At 38.6% G+C, this 23,131-nt stretch overlaps 1 protein-coding gene and 1 long non-coding RNA gene across 3 annotated transcripts in view; both read right to left on the bottom strand.

Annotated features, from left to right (window-relative positions):
* Nucleotides 1-3,114: 3,114 nt before the first annotated feature.
* Nucleotides 3,115-4,934, bottom strand: LOC307041129. Its single transcript, XR_013808697.1, has 3 exons — nucleotides 4,819-4,934; nucleotides 3,622-3,777; nucleotides 3,115-3,374 (listed from the first exon to the last, which is right to left on the bottom strand). It is a non-coding gene; the product is annotated as an uncharacterized lncRNA (long non-coding RNA).
* A 3,827-nt stretch (nucleotides 4,935-8,761) lies between these two features.
* lrrc4ca (leucine rich repeat containing 4C-a) overlaps nucleotides 8,762-23,131 on the bottom strand; it is a 101,614-nt gene continuing 87,244 nt past the window's right edge. For both annotated transcript variants that reach the window (XM_079681480.1, XM_079681479.1), the window contains one exon: nucleotides 8,762-14,121. In XM_079681480.1, the coding sequence (XP_079537606.1) occupies nucleotides 12,127-14,070 (1,944 nt within the window). In that variant the 5' untranslated portion in view covers nucleotides 14,071-14,121 and the 3' untranslated portion in view covers nucleotides 8,762-12,126. The remainder of the gene's footprint in view (nucleotides 14,122-23,131) is intronic.

The following is a 23,131-nucleotide window of genomic DNA, read 5'->3' on the forward strand; positions in this document are numbered from 1 at the left end:
TATATTCCGTCTATGATGGAATTCTTTTGACAATGACGGAAAAATCTGAAAGCAGTCGGTCATTTTGACGGATTAGAACAAACTCAGAACAGCGCCAAAGTTTACCCGCAGCAGAGCTCCGGTGTTATGCCCTTATGTCGTTTCCAGACCTAACTATACCGTACAAATCATTGAAATGTCTAATATTTCAAGAAGCCCGCCCCCCCCCCCCCCCCCGTTGACAGTTCACGAGCGTGCTCTTCCGCCCCCCCCCCCCCCGTCAGTTGTGTACAGACCGACGGGTAATAATGGATTTTGACTGAAATGTTACGATCCTGTCCGTCAAAATGACGGGCAGCAAAAAAGTCTAGCGCAACCTCTGCCGGGGACACATATTCATGTATAAAAGACGTACAAAAGTGCATTTTGCTTGATAGGTCCCCTTTAAAGTACAACTGGATAATCAGATTTAGCTTTACTTTAATATGTTCAATAACCACCTGACAAAAACCGATGGTTTATATTCCCTTTATGTGCAGCTACTGACCATTCCTTACCTCCAATGACCCATTTTCACTAGATGACTATCAATTGCTCAAGGTTTCCTCACACAGCCTTAAGGAGATTCTAAATTCAATATGGCAATTTCTTTCTGCCAGCCAATAATTAACATATTTACAGCACTGTGAATGTTTTCACAGAAAGAGTCTCAAAAAAGTTAAAACCATCATCAGTTGTTTTGATTGAATAAATAGTGGATTCTGAGATATGCATATCTGCAGGACAGAGCTCCTTCACTGGGACCACTACATTGATTTCCACCTCCATACAGATGACATGCAGCTGTGCATTGTCATACCACCCAATGATATCAACCCTAAGTAGTTCACATAATTGATCACGTCAACTTCTGAATGTCACAGAAGCCCTGTGAGCTGCACAGAGGTAAAACAATAATTGTTTTTACTGCCATAAGATCAATAAAAAAAGCTGTCCGTACAATTTGAAACCAAACCCTGGAGCCACAGATTCTGAATCTGTCAACAAACAACTGAATTACTGTGAGATGACTGCAATTATTCAAAGAGCATTATCATGATTGGATACTGAAAAAAACAAGAAAAACAGAGTACACCTGTTCACAAGTTGCTCCAATGGCTCAAACTCTGGCTGCACTATGTGTCAGCATTCACAGGGCATGTGAGCTGAGCATTTCTATATATCATAGCAGGTGTTGCTCATTCCATGCCACATTTTCTCAATACTAGCTCCCACACAAATTGAAAGCCCTGTGTAGAAAGGTTGGGTTCAATGGTAATCATGGCCATGATTATTATTTGTGGTTATTTAATGTTTTATAGATATATGACTAGCATAGCATACCATTTACAACAGGCTTTAGAAGGTATATGTAGAGTAGTGTAAAGGTAAAAACAAATATTATTATCCAAAAGAAAAAATAAACCAGTGAGTGTTTAGGAGGGTTCAGAGCCGGAGTTACAAACATTAAAGAGATTACATTAAATGGAGAACAAACTTCTTGAAATTCCGATAAAAACACAAGAATTCCACTAGATTTGATGTCTAAACTGCTTAGTTGTTCCTTGGCTGAGAGTCAATGTTCCTCACCTCTGAAAGCAACTTCCAAGGACCTGAGGATATCACAATCTTTACAAATTCAAACAAAACCTTTTGACAGGTCTTATCCGGTTACGATTTAATGTTAAAGTCAAACTATAATGTATCACATTGTATGTATTTAGCAGTCTCCATATAAGTTCCAAATGTGCAATTTGACATGAAAGAAATGTTGCCTGAAAGGTGCTGAAAAAATAAATGAAGAGATGACTTATTAATTAAGTACAACAATCTGAACTTTGTAGTTAGGGTGAAAGATCTTGAAATGCACACATTTCAAAGACAATGGTTCTATGCATAACTAACGCATGATGAACAAGGTCAGTCAGTGCATCCTACTATCACAGTTTCCACGGGAACACAGACACAGTGCACTAGAGCAGCCGACGCCGCCTCCAGTGAACACCAACACAGAAAAAGCCTGAACACTAGTTTTTTCTTCTTTTTTTTTTTATAGGTGTACATATGTATTAGTATAAGAGAAACAGAGAGAACAAGGAAAATGCACTATAGCTGGTTACCCACATCTACCATAGTGGAGCTGTGTCTTTTTTTCTTTGCTGCTAACTATAAGCATGACACACCCCCCAGAAGTAGCTCTCTATATAGGCAAGAGAAGCTCTATGATGGAGACTGGGTTTTTTCAAGAGTGCGTGCTCAGAGTTTGAGTATTCCTGGAGAGCAAGAGGATGACAGTAGCTGCATTGTGACTCTACTCTACTCCATTATCCTCTTACAGACGTGTCCTGGTTATAGGACACAAGCTGCAGTCAGACATATCAATTGCCTGCACTGGCGGGCAACTCTTAATCTACTAAAAAAGACTATAAAAAGGTCAATTATAACAGTATCATGATGTGTTCATATGTAATCCCTTCTGCAAGAAACTTGAATTAAAACAGTTCTTTGAAGGAGATGTTTTCAGAGCATTAACCAATATTTGAGAGATTAGCTGCAAGCAGCGTTAAATAAATAAGACTGACTTCAGGGAGGTTTATATTATGTTAAGAGTGGTAAAAAGATTAAACGTTGTACTCCTGTCCATGATTCCTAACAACTGGCCTGGCTGGACCTCATTTTTTTATGCTATGCTTGGCACAAACCACATCTTTGTGTTAGACAGGGCTGTGGCAATAATTACTTGTTGCCCTCTGCTGTAGTGATCAGGGGCCACCAATGAAATATGCCCTGCACTCACTTTGCTCTCCTGTATGTCTGCGACCCTTTGGAAATTAACATCTCTCAGAGCCACAGTGCTTATTATTTGCCATTTTTTATCTTAACTAAAATCTCTAAAGTGCAAAAAAAGATGAGCTTAGATTTTTTGATTTTATATTGCCACACAGATCTTTAGGGGAGACCTGCGACCATAAAGGAAAACAATGGTGCAACTCAACCTGCATTGTGTATAGGACTACTTTATGTATTTAATTTCTCATTCACTATTCCTTGATGCTTATTTATAATTTCATTCATCCATTCAAACATGGAGCAATCTGATGTTTTGACCCTTTATATGCTTTTTTCATCGCTTACTATAACCTTCTGTCCACTTTCTTCAAATGACGTAAATAGAGATGATTGCCTGGTTTCCTTTGAAGCGATGCCACATCCTATAGTCTCACTGCAGTTTAGTATCCAGGATACCAGGAACAAGAGTTTGCTGCCGGCATCCTCCTTCAAGATTTTACTTCTGATCGCATCCTTCTCTGGCTTTATCTGATGATTTAGGCCTGGAGATCCGGACATACTTTTACCTGCATGCAACAAACAACATGGAATATTATGAATATGTTTTTATTTATCCGTTTCCTTTTACTCCAACACCAGCTTTCATTTATCAAGTGTACTATAATGTGTGCATTTCTGGCATCATACTTTCCACCTGAGCCACCATTAGCTACATCTTCCAGCAAAGCTCATATTTTTCTTGTATTTATGTACCTGCCGTTTCTTATTTAGTTCATGATACAATTTGTAACCTCTGCCATGCAGTATACTTACAGTGTTTTCTTCTCATTGATGAAAGAGAACACACTTTTCTTTGATCTCATTTTGAGCTTGTCTGCCATGATGCAGTAGCTGAAGGAGAAGGGCAGCTACTGACCTCAAAAGTGGAACCGTCATCTCTGGCTGATTGAAGTCCCAAGGCAGTGGATGCTGTGAATAAGGGCACATTACATAAATTAATCATATAGAGATACATCTTCTCTCCCTTTTTATGAGGTTTTGGCTTTTGTGTTTACGAATCTAGAGCTTGTCTCTGTATTTTAAGTTAAGCAGAAAACTTGTAAAGCAGCCTGGTCTGGCCTTCCGAGTTGTGTGCTCCAAGTCTACACAAGCTTCCTTATTTCCTAGCGGATTTTCACTCCAACTGTATTGTTGGGGCTACATGTTTATATATATCTGTTGGTTTTCTTGATGCCTAAACAGTGGATTTCATTATTCTTGTCGGGAAGTCTCAACTGATGAGGCAAGATGTCTCACTGTATAGTTAAGAGCTGCCATGAATATACAGCTACTCAGGAAACTGTGCAACTAGATTTTGTTTCTGCCTCTCCTGCCAGCAATTGCAAGACAGATAGTTTGCCATTGAAAAAGAAGACTTCATATGCCCTATGTTTCTAAAATAAATATGCATTCTGACTTTAGGGAAGCAGTTTGAGCAGTGGGGGAAGCAGTTAGGCAGTGATCTTTAAATATTTTCAAATGAGACTGCTGATTAGGTTTCAAGACACCCACTGCTTCAGGTGGAGACTCTGCGACCTGCTTTAAATGGGAGTTATTATCTCAAGCATACTAAACAAAATATATTTATAGTGTCTTAGGCACAGGAAATAATAAATGGTTGCCTCTCTTAATACTCTGTAACTTTATAAGAAATCCCAAAAAAAAGAATCACTGCCATTTGCAAAGTGTAACTTTCTAAAAATATACGATAATATTCTTTATTTATTAACAGCACTGTATCTAGTCTAGGTTTCTACATGGAATATGGTTTAACAACATGTCTCTTAGCCACAGGACTGATTTTGTTGGTATAGCATTAGCAAATTCAGCCACATGGCATCAGTGCAAATTGCATTAAAACATAAAACCAAACCTATATCAAAAACATAACTTAGAAGAAAGAGTATAGGTAACAGGACTGTATGTCAATCTTAGAATTGTCTCAACAATAACATTTAGAAAAAAACGTACTTTAGCTGTTGCATGCATGGTTGCATGGACTTCGGAGACTCAAATGATGCTACTTCCTGTATATCATGTAACTTTTGTCACATGATCAACAGGAGGAATATGTCAGGGAAACGGGACTGAATGAATGGGGGCATGGGAACATGGCTAAATCTTTATTTTTATAGTATGAATGTCAGACTGGTAAAATAATTGTATGTCCACATACAAAAAAAGAGGCACACAATAAAACAAGAAATAGGCCAATTAGGCGTTAACAAAACATACTTTCTCTAAGCAGGACTATAGCTACGTCTAGCTTGAATGTGATCATTTGAAAATTATTTTTAGAATTAAAAAACATGAAAATCGGGATTTATCCTGATCCAACCCTGATATAAAGAGAGTATAATTACCTACGCTTTAACCTTTTTTGACGGTGACACACATTTTAGAGACAATTTTCTATACAACTTAAAAATTATAATAAAAAAAAGAGCATACCAAAAACTGCTGGAATTAAGCAGCCATTAATTTACTTGAGCCTCAGGAGCAGAATAAATAAGAAAACGAGGAGTTTAATGGTGCATTAGTGAGGAGCTAGTGGAACAGGCCCTCGGCTGTGTTTTGCATAGGCAACTATTATGAAAACCAACCTGTCACACACTTGAAAGGGCAAACCAGTTGGCCTTACACGTTGTAACACAGTGTTTCCTCAAGGTGGAGACTGCATGCTTTTGCTTGTTTATGAACGGTGACGAAAAACATTCTCCATAAATGTGAGGGGGTTGGATGAGCTCACCCCTTTGGTATTTAATTAAATGAGAACTTTTAATTTAGTTTAAGATCTATGTTTCATTGTTGCCATAATGTGTATGGTTTAAACAATGTTAGAATAAACAAATAGGACATACGTCATAGATAAATGACTATACTGCAGGAATATATTTGTTTCATTCTTGAAATTATAAAACTAACACATATTTTTCTTTGCTGAGGTTTTGAATTTGTGGCTGTTGGATTAGAATATCTGATTACAGATGTATTCCTAAGCAATTTAATTTTAACATTTGCGCGTGCGAACATTATTCTCATTTCAATTATCATATTGATGTTAACAGCTTTGTATTTCGACATCACACATACCTTTTTATATTGGTTTGACTGATGCTGCCAGTGCAGCAGCTTTACTCCTGATGTATTTATCTAATCATAGGCTCCTGTTAATTTGCTTCAACCTCCCCCTCTCTTTTTCACTCACTCTCTCGCAAATATGAAGAGGAGTGAGGAAATGTTTTTCTGGTACATTTTAGTTGAATATCAGAAAATGTTCTTCCTAAAAGCTAGCACACCAACATACTCACGTACATGTATGCTCAATATAAATGTATATACTATTAGTGGATGAGTTATGAGTAGTATTAAGTCAAGGTTGTGTCAAGGAGTCCGGGACGAGTTTTGGAGAAATCTAACATGACATGTTACTTGTTGACGCTTTGATCCAAAGCGACTTACATACTCAATCCCCACAGAAGCAATTTGGGGTGAAGTGTCTTGCCCAGGGACACAACGACATGCTGATTGCAGTGGGGATTGAACCTGTGCTCCCCTTATCCGAACACCAACACACTAGTCTCTATCCACTGCTCTATCCACTGCGCCCACATGCCTCCCTAACACAAATGTCTGTCATTTTGTGTTTTTTTTGTTGGCAAATTTGAGAGAAAGAAAAAAGAAAAAAGAACCAGCCTGCCCAAGCAATATTATTTATGTAACAGGCAGCATTTTTTAATTGTTTAATCGTTAAGACAGTGAGAACTGAAAAATACAAAAACATAACCAGATCCATGTTGCGATTGTATCACACCAGACATAAATTGTGCCAGTGGTGTGAAGTGGTTGGGTAAAACCACACCCATCTCTACTACTACTTAGTTGTATACCCCTTTTATCTAGGCCCTTTTTGTATCTGTTTTATGTATTTCAATCAGGAGAGACTTCAATTTGTTAAATAACATTTATTGACACATGCCATAAGATAAATGTTAAGTCTTTGGCGATCAGACCCCGATCTTGAAATCGTATATCTAAATGGGGAAATGCAGCCGACCCCGGGGGGGTTATAGGGAACCCCCCCGGGGTCTAGACACTGGTGATGATGCTGAAGATCTGGATTTGATGAGGTGATGGGATGAAGAGGAGGTGTGATGATGTTTTTGGATTGGCTCTCCTGGCACTGGATATGATGAAAGGAAGTGGATGGGGAGGAGGTGGTCGGCAGCATTAAAACATGAAATCACGCTGACTGCAGGAGAGAGGAGAACCATTTTAAAGTTTGGCTGCAGCACGGTGATTGGCTGCTGGAGATTGAAGTGAATGTCAGAGGTTAACATTATATTTATAAGCAGCAGCGGAGTGAATATATACCAGTCTGCCTGAAAGAACTTGCGCTGAGCTTCATACTGTATATGTCACACTGTGGGACTGCGAGAAACGGCATTTCAAATTTCTGTATGTATAACACATGTAGAATTATTGACAATAAAGCTGACTTAGTTTGACTTTGACTGAACTCTTAGATTATACTAAAATATTAATGTGCTTTCATATATGAAACGATTGATCCACCACTTCATCATTGCTTTCTTTTACTTTCTAATGATTGGCCCCAAGAGGATATTATTACTCTTTAGTCCAAATATTTACTGTTGCCTTGTACTTTGTGATATGACTTAATCATGTGATTATCACAATGTTCTGTCAGTCGGCTAATTATCAAGTGGAACAAAAGCTCAGGGATGCTAATGATGAAGGAATTAATTGAAATTTGCAATCCTCTTGTTTGTCTTACTCTTAAATCCGGTCAGGATAAGATCACAATCAAATAATGTTTTACTAATACAGTTGTATTAGCTATCCATGAGATAACGCAATATTACGATAGATTTTAAAAAGAGTAATTAATGTCATTAATGTTCTTTGAGTGCTTGAGTAAGACACATACTGTATATTGATTAAAAGCATCAGATAGAAAATGCCACTAGATATTTATTTTAATAAGTTATAGGACTGCTGAGTACTTACATTTCAAAGGTAAGGAAATAACAGAATAAGACAGTAAGTGTACCGTGTGTATCAGTAGTGCGGTGCATCATAAAGTGTCTCGTATACTCAACATTGTATTGTCTTCATGGCTTTTCATGTCACTAAATTATGTCCCTAGGCCTAGAGCAATGGTTGGACAATGGTAGATGAATGCTTGCACTATCCTTGTACTCCTGAAATAATTCTGGTTGCCATGTGCTATATGGGTTGATCTGTGTGTTAAAAAAGTATATGAGTTGCATCATCACTATAGATTGCCACAGTGACGCATCCTAAAACCTGGAAGTAAGTTAGCATTTTACCACTTCCGGTTCCTTTGACAAAAAGCAATGCAATTTCTCCATAGGATTTTGAAAAATAGCTGGAAATTATGTCTGTGGTTGACACATTTAAGAGATGGATCACGTTTTGTTCAGCAGGATAATATCCACATGCCTACCTACTTTTATAATTTTATAATCATAAATCTATCGATTCGATTTATGATTTGAAAATTATAAAAGTAGGGTAAAAATCCTATGGAGAAATTGCATTGGTTTTTGTCAAAGGAACCGGAAGGAGTTTACTTCCGGGTTTTAGGACGCGTCACTGTGGCACTCTATGAATCTACACAATGAATCTACCATCATGTATTATAAATAGGTAGAAACATATGAAATCACTACCTCAAAGATTCAGAATTGTTGCTAATTTTGATGTGCATTGGACACATTCATTAAGAAATAATAATCTGACCAATTGAAATGCAAATTGCAATAATGGCATTGTAGATATTTAATAGTTTAGTTATGAGAATTTCAATGTTGTATCTCTATCAATACTCTCGTGGCACAGGGGGTGAAAGCAAGAATCAGACAATACAGAAAAACAACAATAGTTTATTTTTAACCATATTTTGTGTATGAACTACAAACTCTGGTCTCTATGATTGATCTCCATATCTTTTAAAGGTCATGAAAGAATGTTTACATGAAAATCAATCTGATATTCTTATACAGCATGTTTCTCGTTTTCACTTTTAGAACAAGTTGTTGGCACATGTAAAATCAAAGTGTTTTTGTTTTTATTCTCAAAATGTATTTTTAATATAAATCTACCACTAAAACAGCATTCCCTCTCAGAAAAAAAGAAAATAATGTGAAAAAAATAATATTGACCAACAATATTTAGATATCTTACATACATGAGACAGCTCGACCAAAATGCAACAAATTTACCATTTACATTTTCAGACAATTTACCTCCAACTAAAGGCAAAAAGGGAGGATGGTAACACTCTTATGCAAACTGAGCAGAATTGTGATCCACATCCCACCACTAGGAACTCAAACACAGACTAATGGACACAAACCCATGTCTTTCTATGGTTTACAAATGTGCCAAACTCCACAGAAGTGTAATTTTGGGGGAAATGGTGTAAGGGGGTGATGGCGAAAGCTTGATACAGGGTAATCAATTATCTCATTCCGTATGGACTACAATATCTGGGGACCCCATTTTAAGAATCTACCCCCCACATGAATCTTATATGCAGCACATTCAAAGTGAATAAATCAATGTAATGAAACATCTCCAAAAATATCTTGATAAGCAAATGTATTAGTGGGTCTCCATACTGAGTGGATACGATAACCTCCTTAATTTGCATCCCAGATAGTTGTAAAGCTCCAATTAATAATCTCCATGAAAGACTACAACATTTGACGTGGCAGAAGAATACAAATGTGCTGGAAAAAAACAAATACAATGCTGCTGTTTCCCATGGGACTATAATTATCGACTGACCTGAGGTGAAATGTGAAGTGTTATTGAAATGTACTTACCAGATTACATCATTATTAACCCAAATATTATCTATGAAATTAATTGTATCACAGAGTAGGAGCCCTGCTTTCATAGGTATTGTGGGAATAGTGCTTTAGATTATTATCTTGTTATTCAATTCACTTCACTTTTCATATCCTAGCCATGTGAGTTCATATCCTAGTCATGAGGACTGCTACTGTTTCTCATTTATTCTCCCAACTTGGAAAATACTGACTAAGCTAAGGGAAGAAGCCTATTCGTCTTTTAGGTCCAAAATCCTTTAGAGTAGAAAGCACTCAATCCATGTAGGCTTTAAAGCTGGCTGTAATAGGTTTATAGATAGATTTAATTTAGTTTCATTGTCTTTATTATGGAATGTGGGACAGTGAACTGTTGTTAAACTCATCTGTACTCTGCTTTGTTTAAAGATGATCAGAGGAAGGCGAGCCAGAATGGTCATGTGTGGTTTTGACTTCTAGAAGGGCGGGTAGTGGGTGCTGTAACATGCACGGACTAACAAAAATACAGCATATAAGCGTGACAGTGTTCTATTTTAGCAAACAAAATGGTAAAATGTTACTCTTTGAAACCAAATGAAAATACAAGTGGACAGCAGATATTAAAGTATGCAGCTGGGTCTTTCAGATGTTTCAGTTGATATGTTGATACTTTATTTCTGCTGTGTATCCACCATTTCTGTCATTCTGTTAGTGGAGTTCATGGTGACCCCAAAGAAGGTGCATACCAATATCTATCTATAATCAAATACAAACTGAATTAAGCGTGACAATGGCTTAACCTCTCATTACATATTACTGTAAAGGAAGCAATACCTGCCATTATTCCCTCCAACATAAACCTTGGGGCATCTCCCTCAGTTTTGGATCTGACAAATGTCTGCCTAACCTCTGAATTGTTTGGTGCCTGACGCTTTTTTTCACAGTGGAAACTTTAAAATGGTTTCCAGTGGATGGGTGCCTGGAGAGCTGTGTTCTTCCAAAGCCCATGGACACATCAATTAATATGGAAATGGTGTTAGAGTCAGGTGCAACCCCAACATCTGGTTGATGCCCAATCCCACACATTCACTCCTAAAGCATAAGCCCCATTGCCCAGGGCCAAGTCATTCGGTTGGCAGGGGCAGAGTGTAAATCTGGGGCTGCCAGGCACAGTCCATGCGGAAATATGGCACAAAGATGACAGGCAATGTGCTCAGGCAGTTGTATAAAAGGGTTTAAGATCTTTTCTTCACTCCATCAGACTGCTTCTGACAGCACTCCTGCAGTAGTGCATATGAGGTAAGGGTCCAAGCATATAAAAGGTGGCTTCAAAGCAATCATCTGCATATGCCACAATACAAAGCACCGAAAGGAAAGAATGAGGCCATGATACATTGGAAACAAGAAGTGGACTACTGCCAGAATTCAACAGTATCTATATTCAAGATTTCCCTATTTTTGCAATCACAATTATGAAGAATCTAAAGTACCTGTTAATGTTGCTCAAGGATCATGTCCCTCAGAATATAAATTAGTCTTAATGCAATTAACGGAATGTTCTTTATTATAATGAGAAGACGTCTAAGAGAACTGGAGTCAAAGCAAGTTGAGATTAGGAACACAAAGACAAATGTGTTTTTTTTTCTTCAGAGCAAATCAATAGAGTTTAATTTAACTAAAATGCACTTCTAATAGTCACCCTTGACTTTTACAACAGCAGAACGCAGGACACAGTTCCTTTATTTAAAAACCTCAGTCTATTGATGACAGAGCAGAGAATGCCTTATATGTATGTGACAGATATAATTAAACAGTTAATTATGATCAAATGTCATCACTGAGAGTTCTGTCTCTTACTATAAAAAATGAGCAAGTGTTTGATTCATCTCAGTTACAGATGGTCACAAAAGATGTCATCACTTAATCCACAGCAGGAGAAAATCACTAATGTGCTCTAGATTCCTTTGATACATGGGGAAATGAAGTTGCTATCTCATCTGATCCAAATACAGCAGTTTACCAATAAGAACAATAATTTACTTTAGGAGGTTTTTTTTCAACAGATGTCTTCAAACTGAGTTTGAAAAGCATATTAGTAAACCAATCTGTGAAATGAGAGGAAGGGCAAAAAGATAACATTTGGTGCTGAAAAAATAATTGCAGAATACAGTTTTTTCTTGATTTAACCACAATAGTTTTTTTCTTAAATAAATAACTTCTGTTTTGTAAAGACACTTTTTGAAACAGTAGACATACCCTAATTCCCAAAGTCAATGAATAAACATCACCAGCCACTGATTTGCCAAACACACGTCTATTCCTCCGTGTTTGAGCCACAGTTCCACAACCAACTGTCAGTAATGTCCTTCCATTATGCTATTCCAAGTTTTATAATGTCTCATTTTGAAAAAAAAAATTATAATTAGATCTGGGTCTCTTGTACATTGTCTTTTGAGCTTGCCCGGATTAGCAAAGGTTCGTGCGCTGAGCTGTGTATGGAGTTCATAGTGGAGGCATGGTTGTATGCAGTCTTATAGGCGTTATAATGGTTGAGGTGCTCATGCTCAAGAGGCGGCAGGGTCAGGTGGCCCTCCATGCCCGGGCCCCCTGTTACACAGTCCTCATCCACGTTGATGATCTCAATGGTGCGAGTGGTTGGGTGGTGGTTCTGCTGGTGGTGCTGTTTGCGCATCTTGTAGAAGATGATCAGCATCACCGCTGCCATGAGTGTGATTGCAACAAAGCAACCAATGATGATCTTGGTCGTCTTCATTACCTCATCCAAACCGTTCAGCAAATCCTCCTCGCCCTGCTCCGTGACAGGGATTGTGTAAGTCTTCTCTGTGGCACGTGTGGACAGTGGGGTCCGGACTGTGGTGGTCGTTGTAGAGGTCAGTGAAACAGACTCCCACGTACCAGCAGAAGGTGTAGGGCCCACTTTCTGTTGCACAGCGGTGGTGAAGCCTTCATGTGGTGTTTCTATGGTCTCCACTGTCACTGTGGTGAAGTAGCTGAAGCTGCTGTTCTCTGTAGAGGAAACATTGAGCGTGGCAGAGGCTGTTGTGTTACCTGCAGAATTACTGACCATACATGTGTATGTGCCTGTGTCCTGCATGGTAACATTAGTGAAGTTCAAAGTTCCGTCATTCAGCACTGAGATTCGGATCTTGTAAGCACCGTGTGTCATGATGGAACCATTGGGTGTAATCCAGCTCACCGAGGTCAAGGAGTTAGCTCTGCATTTCAGCTCTGCAGCACTTCCCTCTGTCACATTTAGGTCTGTGGGGGGCTCCACAATAACAGGAGCGTAACAGTGAAAGTAGTTCTGGTCCAGCTCGCCAATGTATCTTCCCTTATGGTTGGATGGAGAGCTGCAGCGGGCACAGCAGCTGGTGTTTGCTGGTACCATCTCCTTAAGCCACCAGCTTAGCCATAGGATGTCACAGTTACAATTCCACGGGTTGTGGTGCAAGTGCACCCTCTCCAGGTGATGTAAAGGGGTGAATAGATCATGGGGCAAAAGGGTAAGATTGTTATGGGCTAGATTGAGCTCCACTAGTGACTGCAGGTCATCAAAAGAGTTTCTTTCTATTATCTGGATCTGGGCATGCATCATCCATAGCTTCTGCAAATGGATGAGCCCTTTAAAAGAGCCGGGTCGGATGACAGTTAGCTGGTTCCCCGACATCTCCAGTTCATCCAGCTTCACCAGGGGAATAAGGTTGGGAATTTCCTTCAGATTGCACATTCCCAGATTTAAGTAGCGCAGATTGCTCAGTCCTTCAAAGGCCCCCTCAGATATATATGAGAGGCGCTTGAGCTCCCCAAGGTCCAACCTCCGCAATGAGGGCACTCTGTTGAAAGCATAGGAGGGAATGCTCTCTATGGGGTTATTCCTCAGCCAAAGCTCCTTTAGTTTGGACAGGTATTCAAATGCCCCGTTTGGGATAGTGGTGAGGCGGTTATCAAAAAGCTCCAAGGTATTGAGGCTGGCCAGTCCATTGAAAGCCCCCAGCTCAATTTTGCGTATGTGGTTTTTGCTCAGCTGCAGGATCTCCAGGTGTCTCAGATGCTTAAAGCTGTCTACCTTTATGATCTGAATAAGATTTTCTTGCAGATTCAGGTAGCGTGTGTTGGTAGAGATGCCATCAGGGACTTCCCGCAGGCCTCGTCGGGTGCATATGACTTTGCTGAACTGGTTACTACAGGAGCAGGCAGAGGGGCAAGTCTGAGCACGTACCAGCCCCGCCACCACCAGCAGCTGGAGGGCCAGAAGCAGCACAAACAAAGGGTCGGACAAGGCCCGGTTCCACCTAGGACCTCGCATCGTCTGCTGCTGCTGATAGGAGGTCATCTTGTTTAACATTCATAATTCATTGACTGGTCTTTCACTCTTTGGAATGAGGATTGGGGCTCACTGGAATGAAAGAGAGACAAAACGAAAGGGAAACACATTAGAAACTGTACAATTGTAGAGATTATCAATAATTACCACTTACATTTTTGGAGAATTGAATAGAAACTTCTGAAAAAAGAAATTATAATGTGTGGACCTAAATTTATTATTTAGGTTTGTGATTCATCTGCAGCCACTAATAATCACATACAGTATATAAACATCCACACACACGAATGTGCAACCTTGATGGAATGCCTCATATCCATCTCTGTTTCTGGGCACACTGTCCTCCCTGCACTCTCAACCTAGGATATATATCTAAAGTAATTTGTTAGTTGTGACCACCTCAACGTTGTTTTGCTTCCTGTAAAACTGGTGGATGTATTACATATTATTTGTCATCGTTGTCGGAAAAACCGCCTTTTTAACTCTTTAAGTGAAAGGGAAAAACACTGTGCAGGTCGGAAGTGAGTCACAGAGCTAGCACAGATAAAGAGAAACATTTATAGAGCCTCTAATCTACCTGACCTGAATGTTTTTCAATGTGGGAGGAAAGTGGAACACATTGAAAAAACCAATGTTAACATAAAGGAAAAAATATTTGATCTTCAACAGAAAGTGCTAGAGGTGAAATGACAATAATAAACACTGTTGTTTAGCTGCAAATTGATACAGTAAATGTGACAGACAGTTACACACATACATTTAATCTAGAAACAGAGTAATCACACATTACAGTATGAGATGCAGGGTTTCTCTTGGATTGTGTGATGAATGAAACAGCTGTCATATTTAGAAAAGGCAATCAAAAGTAAGCAAAGTTATCTGGAGTCAATTGTCACTGACATTGTGAACACAAATGAACACATTTAGAAACATGGGAAAAGGGATTATGACATTTTGAAAAGGATCATTTTTCAGCACTGATCCTTCAAATTGCACAAATGAGGACATGAAAGAACACAAAGGTTAACGGTGAATACAAAACACAAAGAGACAATTACAATGTGATTATACAAACTTATAGGAGTAAAACAGTTGTAGCAATTTCTGAACAGAATATAAGAGCTGTTGTGGGATTACAGTAGTTTCTGCTTCTAAACAGTATTATCAACATATAGCCTACTCTGAAACAGAAAGCTCTTCACGTAAGTACGGGCAGGCTGTTTCTGTAACTACTGATTAATTTCTTTGATTACTGACTCCATTAATTTTCCAATTACAGAATTTAAATTCTAAGCAGAAATGCCTGAGGGTGAAAAAATAAGTGTTTCCACGTAGGGGTCCAGGCAAATGTGACAGGGATCACAGAGAAGGCTGAAAATCACATTCCCTTACGGCAGCTGTAATTTGTTAGGAATTTAAACCTTGCATTAAACAATTGACTATGGCTCAATCCAGAGTACAATTTGAGGTTAATGCTTGCGATTTCTACTGACCTTCTTAAATATAAATGATTTTGAACAAACAATGACTTAGTTTTGAGACAAGTAAAGTGCTCTATCAAGGTGAAATTTCATCAACACTATTTATGACCATTTACAATATATACTGCAAAGTTTAGAGTGATGAAAACAGATCCCAGTGAATAAGGAATCCATGAAACTTATTCCATTATTCACTCATCCTTTTTTCTTTAAGAGATCCAACCTTAGAAGAGATAAACAATGACTCAGCAATCCAAATGATGGCAGCAGAATAGATAAAGTTGATTCATAAAGCAAAACAATGCGTCAATGAAAGCGGCAGAAATTGATTTACATAGTGCAGTGAAAGAATTAGATGAAATGAGATAAGGAAAATCAGATTAAGAAAATAATGAATTTTCAAACTTTTGTCCTAACAGATTATCAAGTGCCAGCTTTGTCTTTGTCTGGCAGAGAGTACTAAAGCCTGACCCAGATTATCAGGACTGCACACAATTGAAAAGCACAATTCGCAACATTTCTGAATTAATTTCTGGTTTATGAAACAATTCACCCTGTAGCCAACAAAACTAAGAAACTCTGCAGTGTTATTCATACAGCTGATAAGCAGAACAGAGGAGAAATAAGCACAACATCTAGCAAATGTCACATCAAATGTACACCGGACACCTTTGTAAAGGCTTCTATGTTGTGTCCAAGCCAAGCACCCCAACCCATTCGATATGCGGATTTAGGCAGCCTGGTAAAAAAAAAAAAATTGGAAATGGAAAAATGTATTCGAGGAGAGAAAAAAGAAATAACAATGTGGTTTTGTTGAGGGAATGCAATTAGGCTGATACTTGAGAAATTAGTTGCACTGAGCCTTATATATATAACCTTACCTATAATGGGTTGTTTTGTAAAATCTTTATAAATAGATAAGCATAATTTATTTTTCTAAATACAAGCAACAGTTTTTAATAATTGTATTGTAAGAAAAAGAAAGGGTTTGTGGATCGACTGTTTTATTTGGTATGAAGGGTACTCTAGCTGCACTACCTTATAATGATATGTGTACAATGTGCATATGTCTCTGTTGAGAGAGAGCCTTTTAAAACATAGTTACAGTCAGGGACTTGCACAGACATTTGGAGGGGCTATTGCTCTAAACTTGAAAGAGGGCCTCCCCCCGATAAAAATAGCTTTTGAAAATTGTAACTTGTTTTTAATGTAAAAGAAACCAAACTATTATTACATCAACTAAATTGAACAGTAATTCACATCTCATAACAAAATAAGCTAAGGCGACTATTGCATTCGGTAAATTGATTTTAAAAATGAAAATCAGGGACATTTTTTGTTTTGCGGTCCATATCTCATTAAAATATCTAATGTTAGTAACTATTAAAGACAACATGGGGACAATTCTGTTCTAATGCAGTTTGACCATTGTAACTGCTGTGCAGTCCAGACATACTGATACAATTGGGCCTCTAACTAATTACCTTAAATAAACTCACTAATTAATTAAACCAGTTCAATATGCATTATTCTTATCATTCTTTATGAGCGCAGACAGTAACGGTAAGGTATCTAATTACTTATTTATTCAGTATTCCATAACTTAGTAACAGAGATGGTCAAACTAAAGTGGAGACATGGCAGAAATCCTACAATGAAGTGGGACATTGAACTGTTCACCCGTGACAGGGCGATCAAGAAACAAGAGCGAGCGGCACCGTTGAGCGAGTTTACAGATGAAAGGACACAGAAGCACAATAACAACAAGTAGGCTATATTTAGTTGTTTTTTGGTAAATAACCAACTGTATCAAGAGGAAGTAAAGTCCCCTGGTTTGTCCCTTATACCCTAACTGCCATGAGACAATTCAAAAGCAAGTTTCCAAAATCCGACACTGAGGTGGTCTTAACGCACCGGCAGATGACAGCGCTGACAAAGTGTGTTTCCCGCAGCGAGACGGTACAATACTAATTGTGGGCTTATCATGTTGATTCGGCCACAACAGAAAAAAGAAAAACGAACTCTCGCTCTGGGGCAGATCTGCCAAAAAGGCCAAACGGGCCTTTGCCCGGGCAACAATAGCCCGTACCTGTGCACGTCCCTGGTTACAGTGCAGCCTGTATGACTCAAACACTGTGAAGAAAGCTTTTTCAAATGTGGCTTTGTATAGACCCTCGCATGTCACATGAGTCCTTACATCAGGGTTTAAATACATCAAACAGCTCTTCACTTCTTCACTGACAAACATTTCCTAAGGTTCTGCCATCAGATCACTTATAGGTGACCAATCTGAATTACATTTGGCAGCCATACAAACAAGAGATTCTTTGAATGACAAAACTAATGAATATGAATACTGCATAAATACAATGGCTGATATGGCTGATGTCCTTCTCATCCAGGAAGTACACACTTTTCAGTCTTATTATCAGCTGCATCTAACATCATACATCAGATACACAGAAAGTGATTTCATTGTGTATCTCATATCAAACCTTTCTATCAATATGTTGATTACACATGGAGCTGTTGTGATGCAAGTCCAATTTCAGACTTGATCTGACCATTAAAGTATTATCGTATGGTATGTTGAGTTAAAAAAGGAATACACTTCATATTGTGTTACTTTTCTTATGATACACGTGATTTTGAAAAAAAAGACAAATCTAGCCCATCAATCTACAGATAAATGGGGGCAATACACCTGAAGCTCTTTCACAAACTTGTATTTAAATACAAGCTGGTCTTATTTCTTTGTGAAAGAAGAACATGTGTTTTAATTATCTGAAGCACTGACCCTAATAGCTTACCATCTTTCACAGGCAGTGAAAATATTCAGCTAGTTCCGAGTGTCTCTACGCTAATGTTCTAAATATATGTTTTACTTGTAGAAGTCCCATGTTTCATCATACCATTCTTTTTTTTTGTGTGGCCAATTGTAGAGCTGCAGATTCACCATGCACATACTGTGCAGCACAGCAGTTTCCACTGGGCCCTCCTCCCAGCTCTTTTGATGGGTACAGTAATTTTGGAGTCCGTATCGTATTTTCGCATTATAAATCAGCCAGAAAAGGCAAGAATGAATTATTTAGTAGGGCTACAGGAAATTCTAGTGGGGCTAAAGCCCCCAGAATAGGTCTGTTGAAGCCACTGCTTGGCAAAAAGCACTGAGTGATTTTCTTCTGCTCTCTTTCTGTGGTCTACAACATGTTTCTATCTTTAATATTTACAGACACATGCATGGCTTCTTTTTAAAGGTGAGGAAAGTGAAAAGGGGCTTGTCCTAAGGCTTGTGCACACACTAAATGCTTGAGCGCCCACTGATTATGAACTTTTAGTTAGGAGTGACGGACAGAAGATTTGGCTTTCACACTGAATGGCATGGAGGGGGGGTAGACCGATAAGAGATTGTAGCGAGAAAGATGTGCAACAGTCAGAGGAAGGTTGGCATGTGTGCAATGGAGAGAGAAATGGATAGAGCGAGAGAGAAAGATGGAGATTAATGAGATATAAATCAAATCAGGTCACTCCTTGATAATGCCAGCAATCTTGCATCAGCTCCAAATATAAACCAGAATCCTTTATAGATTCCAGTGCAGGAGGGATACCCACCACAAGCCTTCTTCTCTTTTCTTATCTACATTCTCACAGCATAGACATTGCAGTACATCGACAACCGCTACTGCAATGAATAGATTGGATGAAGGTTTATATCATTTGGGTATTTTTTTTGGGATGCCATATTTTTGCATTCAGTTTTGTTTTTACAAAAAAAATGTAAGCTGTGTATCAGGATTTCAGTAGAGTGAAAACAGGACACAGCATCCTCATTTGAGCCGGTGTCAGGAAGTGCTGCGTGACTGCTGAGACTGTTGTGTTAAAATGAGAAAGCTGAAAGCAGTGTGTCACTCAGCATGAGTCAACGGCTTTGCTTCTATATTTGTAATCAAATATATTTTCAGTAATTTATTGTTTTGTCTTCTGGATCTCACATGTTATCCACTTTCTGATCTGGTAGAAATTCTATCTCAATTATATATAAATGCCGTCTGATTGTCTTTACAAAAGTGTGAATTGTACTGCAATAAGGATTATCAAATAGACCTGTATTTCTCTTTTCTTTATTTAGCCTTGAGTGCTTCATACTGACCAGTTTTACTTCAGTGATTCATCTCAAATGACTATTGCGGTACTCTCCCAACAACGCCTTTAATGATTTATTTAGGTGGATTTGAGTCATTAATACACAACAGGAGAGCATCAGAAATAAGGGGCTAACGGAAGTCTTTCTCAGAAAAAACACATGTTAGGCTCTTTGTACTTGTACTTGTACACACACACACACACACACACACACACACACACACACACACACACACACACACACACACACACACACACACACACACACACACACACACACACACACACACACACACACACACACACACACACACACACACACACACACACACACACACACACACACACAAACCATTAATAATTAACTAAGTGTTTCATCTGCAGATAACCTTTTGATCCCATTAACATAGCACCAACCACTTACATGTGTGAACACACCAGCAAACTTGCTTACCAAGCTGTATATATCTGTAGGTGTTTACTGAATAATTAACCAGACTTTTGCAACAGATATTTTAGTCAACCTTGAGTCCGGTTTCTTAAAAAAATCACTGCATGAAAGTTGCACTACATTGAATTATTCCATACTGCCATTAAACTGAGAATCAAAACATTGCACTGTCCTATACATACATTTTGAATGCGTTTTGATTTAGGTCCATTTTAATTTTGCTAAATATTTTTTGCAGCGTATTTTGCCTCGCTACAAACACCCAATGTATATTACTGCAAGTGCAAAGGCTTTCATCAGCTGGCAATATGCTCCATTTATATTGTGTAAGCTTATTTGGCTATAGACAGTAACTTAAAATACATTGATTTAAATTAAAACAAGGAAATTAGAAATGTAAGATACAGATCAATGCCTGTATTAAATAGAGTGTATACAACTGTCTAGGGAAAAACTGAAGATGGTCTTACTGTAGCTCTTTATCGGTGTCTTTTGTTTTAACTAGCCAAGTGAAACATACAAGCCATGTACTTTGAATTGGTGCTAACTAGCCAAGTGAGACAAACTGACAGCTGCTCCCCTGCCCACAGCCTGACGTGCTTCCACTCACAGCTTGGCTGTCCCATCCATAACAAGATGGTAAAATGAATTTGATTCATCCAAAAAACAGCAATTTAACAAGCAATTCATCCATGACTTCCCCCCCCCAGGTAATTCCATTGATACCCACACTAATCCACATCTTATCCCATTTGTGTGTGCTTTTTCTCCAGTCCCTTGATTCAATCCTTGGTTCACCAATAACATCAATAGTGCCAAGACACAGTGCATGGATAATTAGATAGACAGATAGATATATACTTTACTATCCCAAATTGGGAAATTATTTAGTTCCAACAGCAGTGTCAAGCATTACACAAGTTAAATGTACAAATAAGATACAAAAATAATATAAAAAATAATTAAAAAAATACAATTTTAATTAACAATATGGAGCTAGTATGTACAAATTAACCATAGAAATGCATGATAGGTATGTACTTCTAAAGGTTTTGTGCTTCCTGTTTTTTGCTTTTCTTCAATTCACAGTCTGGTGTGACCATGGAAAAGGCAGAAAAGGTTTCAGCGAGCTCATTAACATCAGCATAAAGTCCTAATTGGAAACGAATACAATGAACGGGGAAACTAAGGGGGGGAAAAGCCATTAGCAGAGGAAGACGCAAGCTCATCTAATGAGCCACTGTAACATCAGCCACAGGTAAGCATTCTGTCTCAGCGTAAATTATTACCTCAGTCTCTTTCTTACAGTTTGTGCATATGAACTGGCAGTCGGAAAAGCCTTAGAAAACGCATAAGATCAGAATGTCACGATTGTTACGTGCTCCCCTCCTGGTGTTCTCTCTCCGTATTGCCCCTGGCTCCGCCTCTGCCCAGGTGTTCCCAACTCCAGCTAATCACGGGGGATAAAAGGAAGACTGTAGGAGAAGGATTCACACTCTGCTGCCTGACACTGCAGCAGTCAGTTATCTGTTGTTAGGATTTAGCGCTCTATTTGGTAATGTCTTTTTGTTTATCCCTTTTAGCCTGGAGGACCTGGTAGTCCAGTTTTCGCGGCTTTATTTATTAGTTTAGCTTATTAATTTGCCCTTTTAGTTTAGGGGGGGGGGGGGAGTTCTTGGTCCGACAGCCCATGGTGTGGCTGGCCCTGGCTTCCATCTTTTTGTTCTCTTTGGCCAGTCCTCCAGACCCCTATCATTTAAGGTTGGCTTGTTTAAAGAAAGACAGCTCATTTTGGCCATTTTGCACTTATTCTCCTGACTTTATTACAGAAAACATACAGAAAACAGGGAATGTAGGGCAGATAGACACATTCAATAAGGGTCTCCAGAGCTGAACCTTGAAAGTAGGGGTCACGTGGCATGTGTTTCAACTTCATGCCTGCCGGACATTTCCTAGCAGTCTTACTTTTAATTACCCTGACAACAAGCTCAGACAAAAAGCTAATTTACTGCAGATTGTTATGTTTATCTAAACGTTTATTGCACTGTGTTAATTTAAAACACTTAAATGGATTTATTTGGTAGTTGAGTTTAAAAAAAAAACATAAATTATTTTGAGATAAATGGGACAAGGGATCCATTTAGTAATTTCTGTTTGCAAAGTTCCAAACCTTACACCATTCCTGCAATACTGCAATTGTTGAAAAATACTGAGACCCTTATAAGCGAGACAAGGGTCTCATATGGGCAAATTAGTTTGCTTGCCCTCTGAATTAATTTATAACCTGAATTAACTTTTGTTTGTTTTTGCACCATCACAAAATGAAAATCTATTTTAGCAAGCTTTAACAATTGGGGCAACACATTCTCACTCCCAACTTGGCCTATGTTGACGTTATGTCAGGGTCCCTGTCGTCACTTTCCAACGCAAGGGGGGGCCCTTTAGCGTCGAGTTCCAACTATCAGGGAGTCCCATTGACTTGCATAGAGCTCCCTGAACGTTGGTAATAGAGGAGTTGGGATCGCGGCGAAATGCTCTCCGCAGATCCATTCTCGTAGCGTTTATAAACCTTTTTCTTACTCAATATCAAGCCACACTTATTGTTTTTACTTCTTTATTTTAATTGAATAATGTAGGACTTTTGTTGAGGTCAGTTATGGGGAGAGTAGGGGCTCAGAATACTGAAATCTGTATTGTTTCATTGTTTGTTCCATCTAATTTTGTATTCTTTTCTAAACCACACACTGTTATTTACTCAACAATAAGACACAATTATCCTTGTGTTTTTATTTATTTGTTTGATTAATAAACACAAGTTGGATTCCGTCAGGACCGAGGGTCGGAGCAGCTCATAGTAGTTGCTTTAGATAATTTTACACCCGGAAGTAAGTATTCTCTCCGCTTCGCTTGACAAACCCTGTGATTAGTCCTCAAGCTCTGTATTTGGATATTTGAGTGAGCTCCGCGGGTTACGCCGAGCGTCGAACAACACTTTGAAATGGGATGG

Source organism: Notothenia rossii (assembly GCF_949606895.1).
Source record: "Notothenia rossii genome assembly, chromosome: 5".
Taxonomy (NCBI): domain Eukaryota; kingdom Metazoa; phylum Chordata; class Actinopteri; order Perciformes; family Nototheniidae; genus Notothenia; species Notothenia rossii.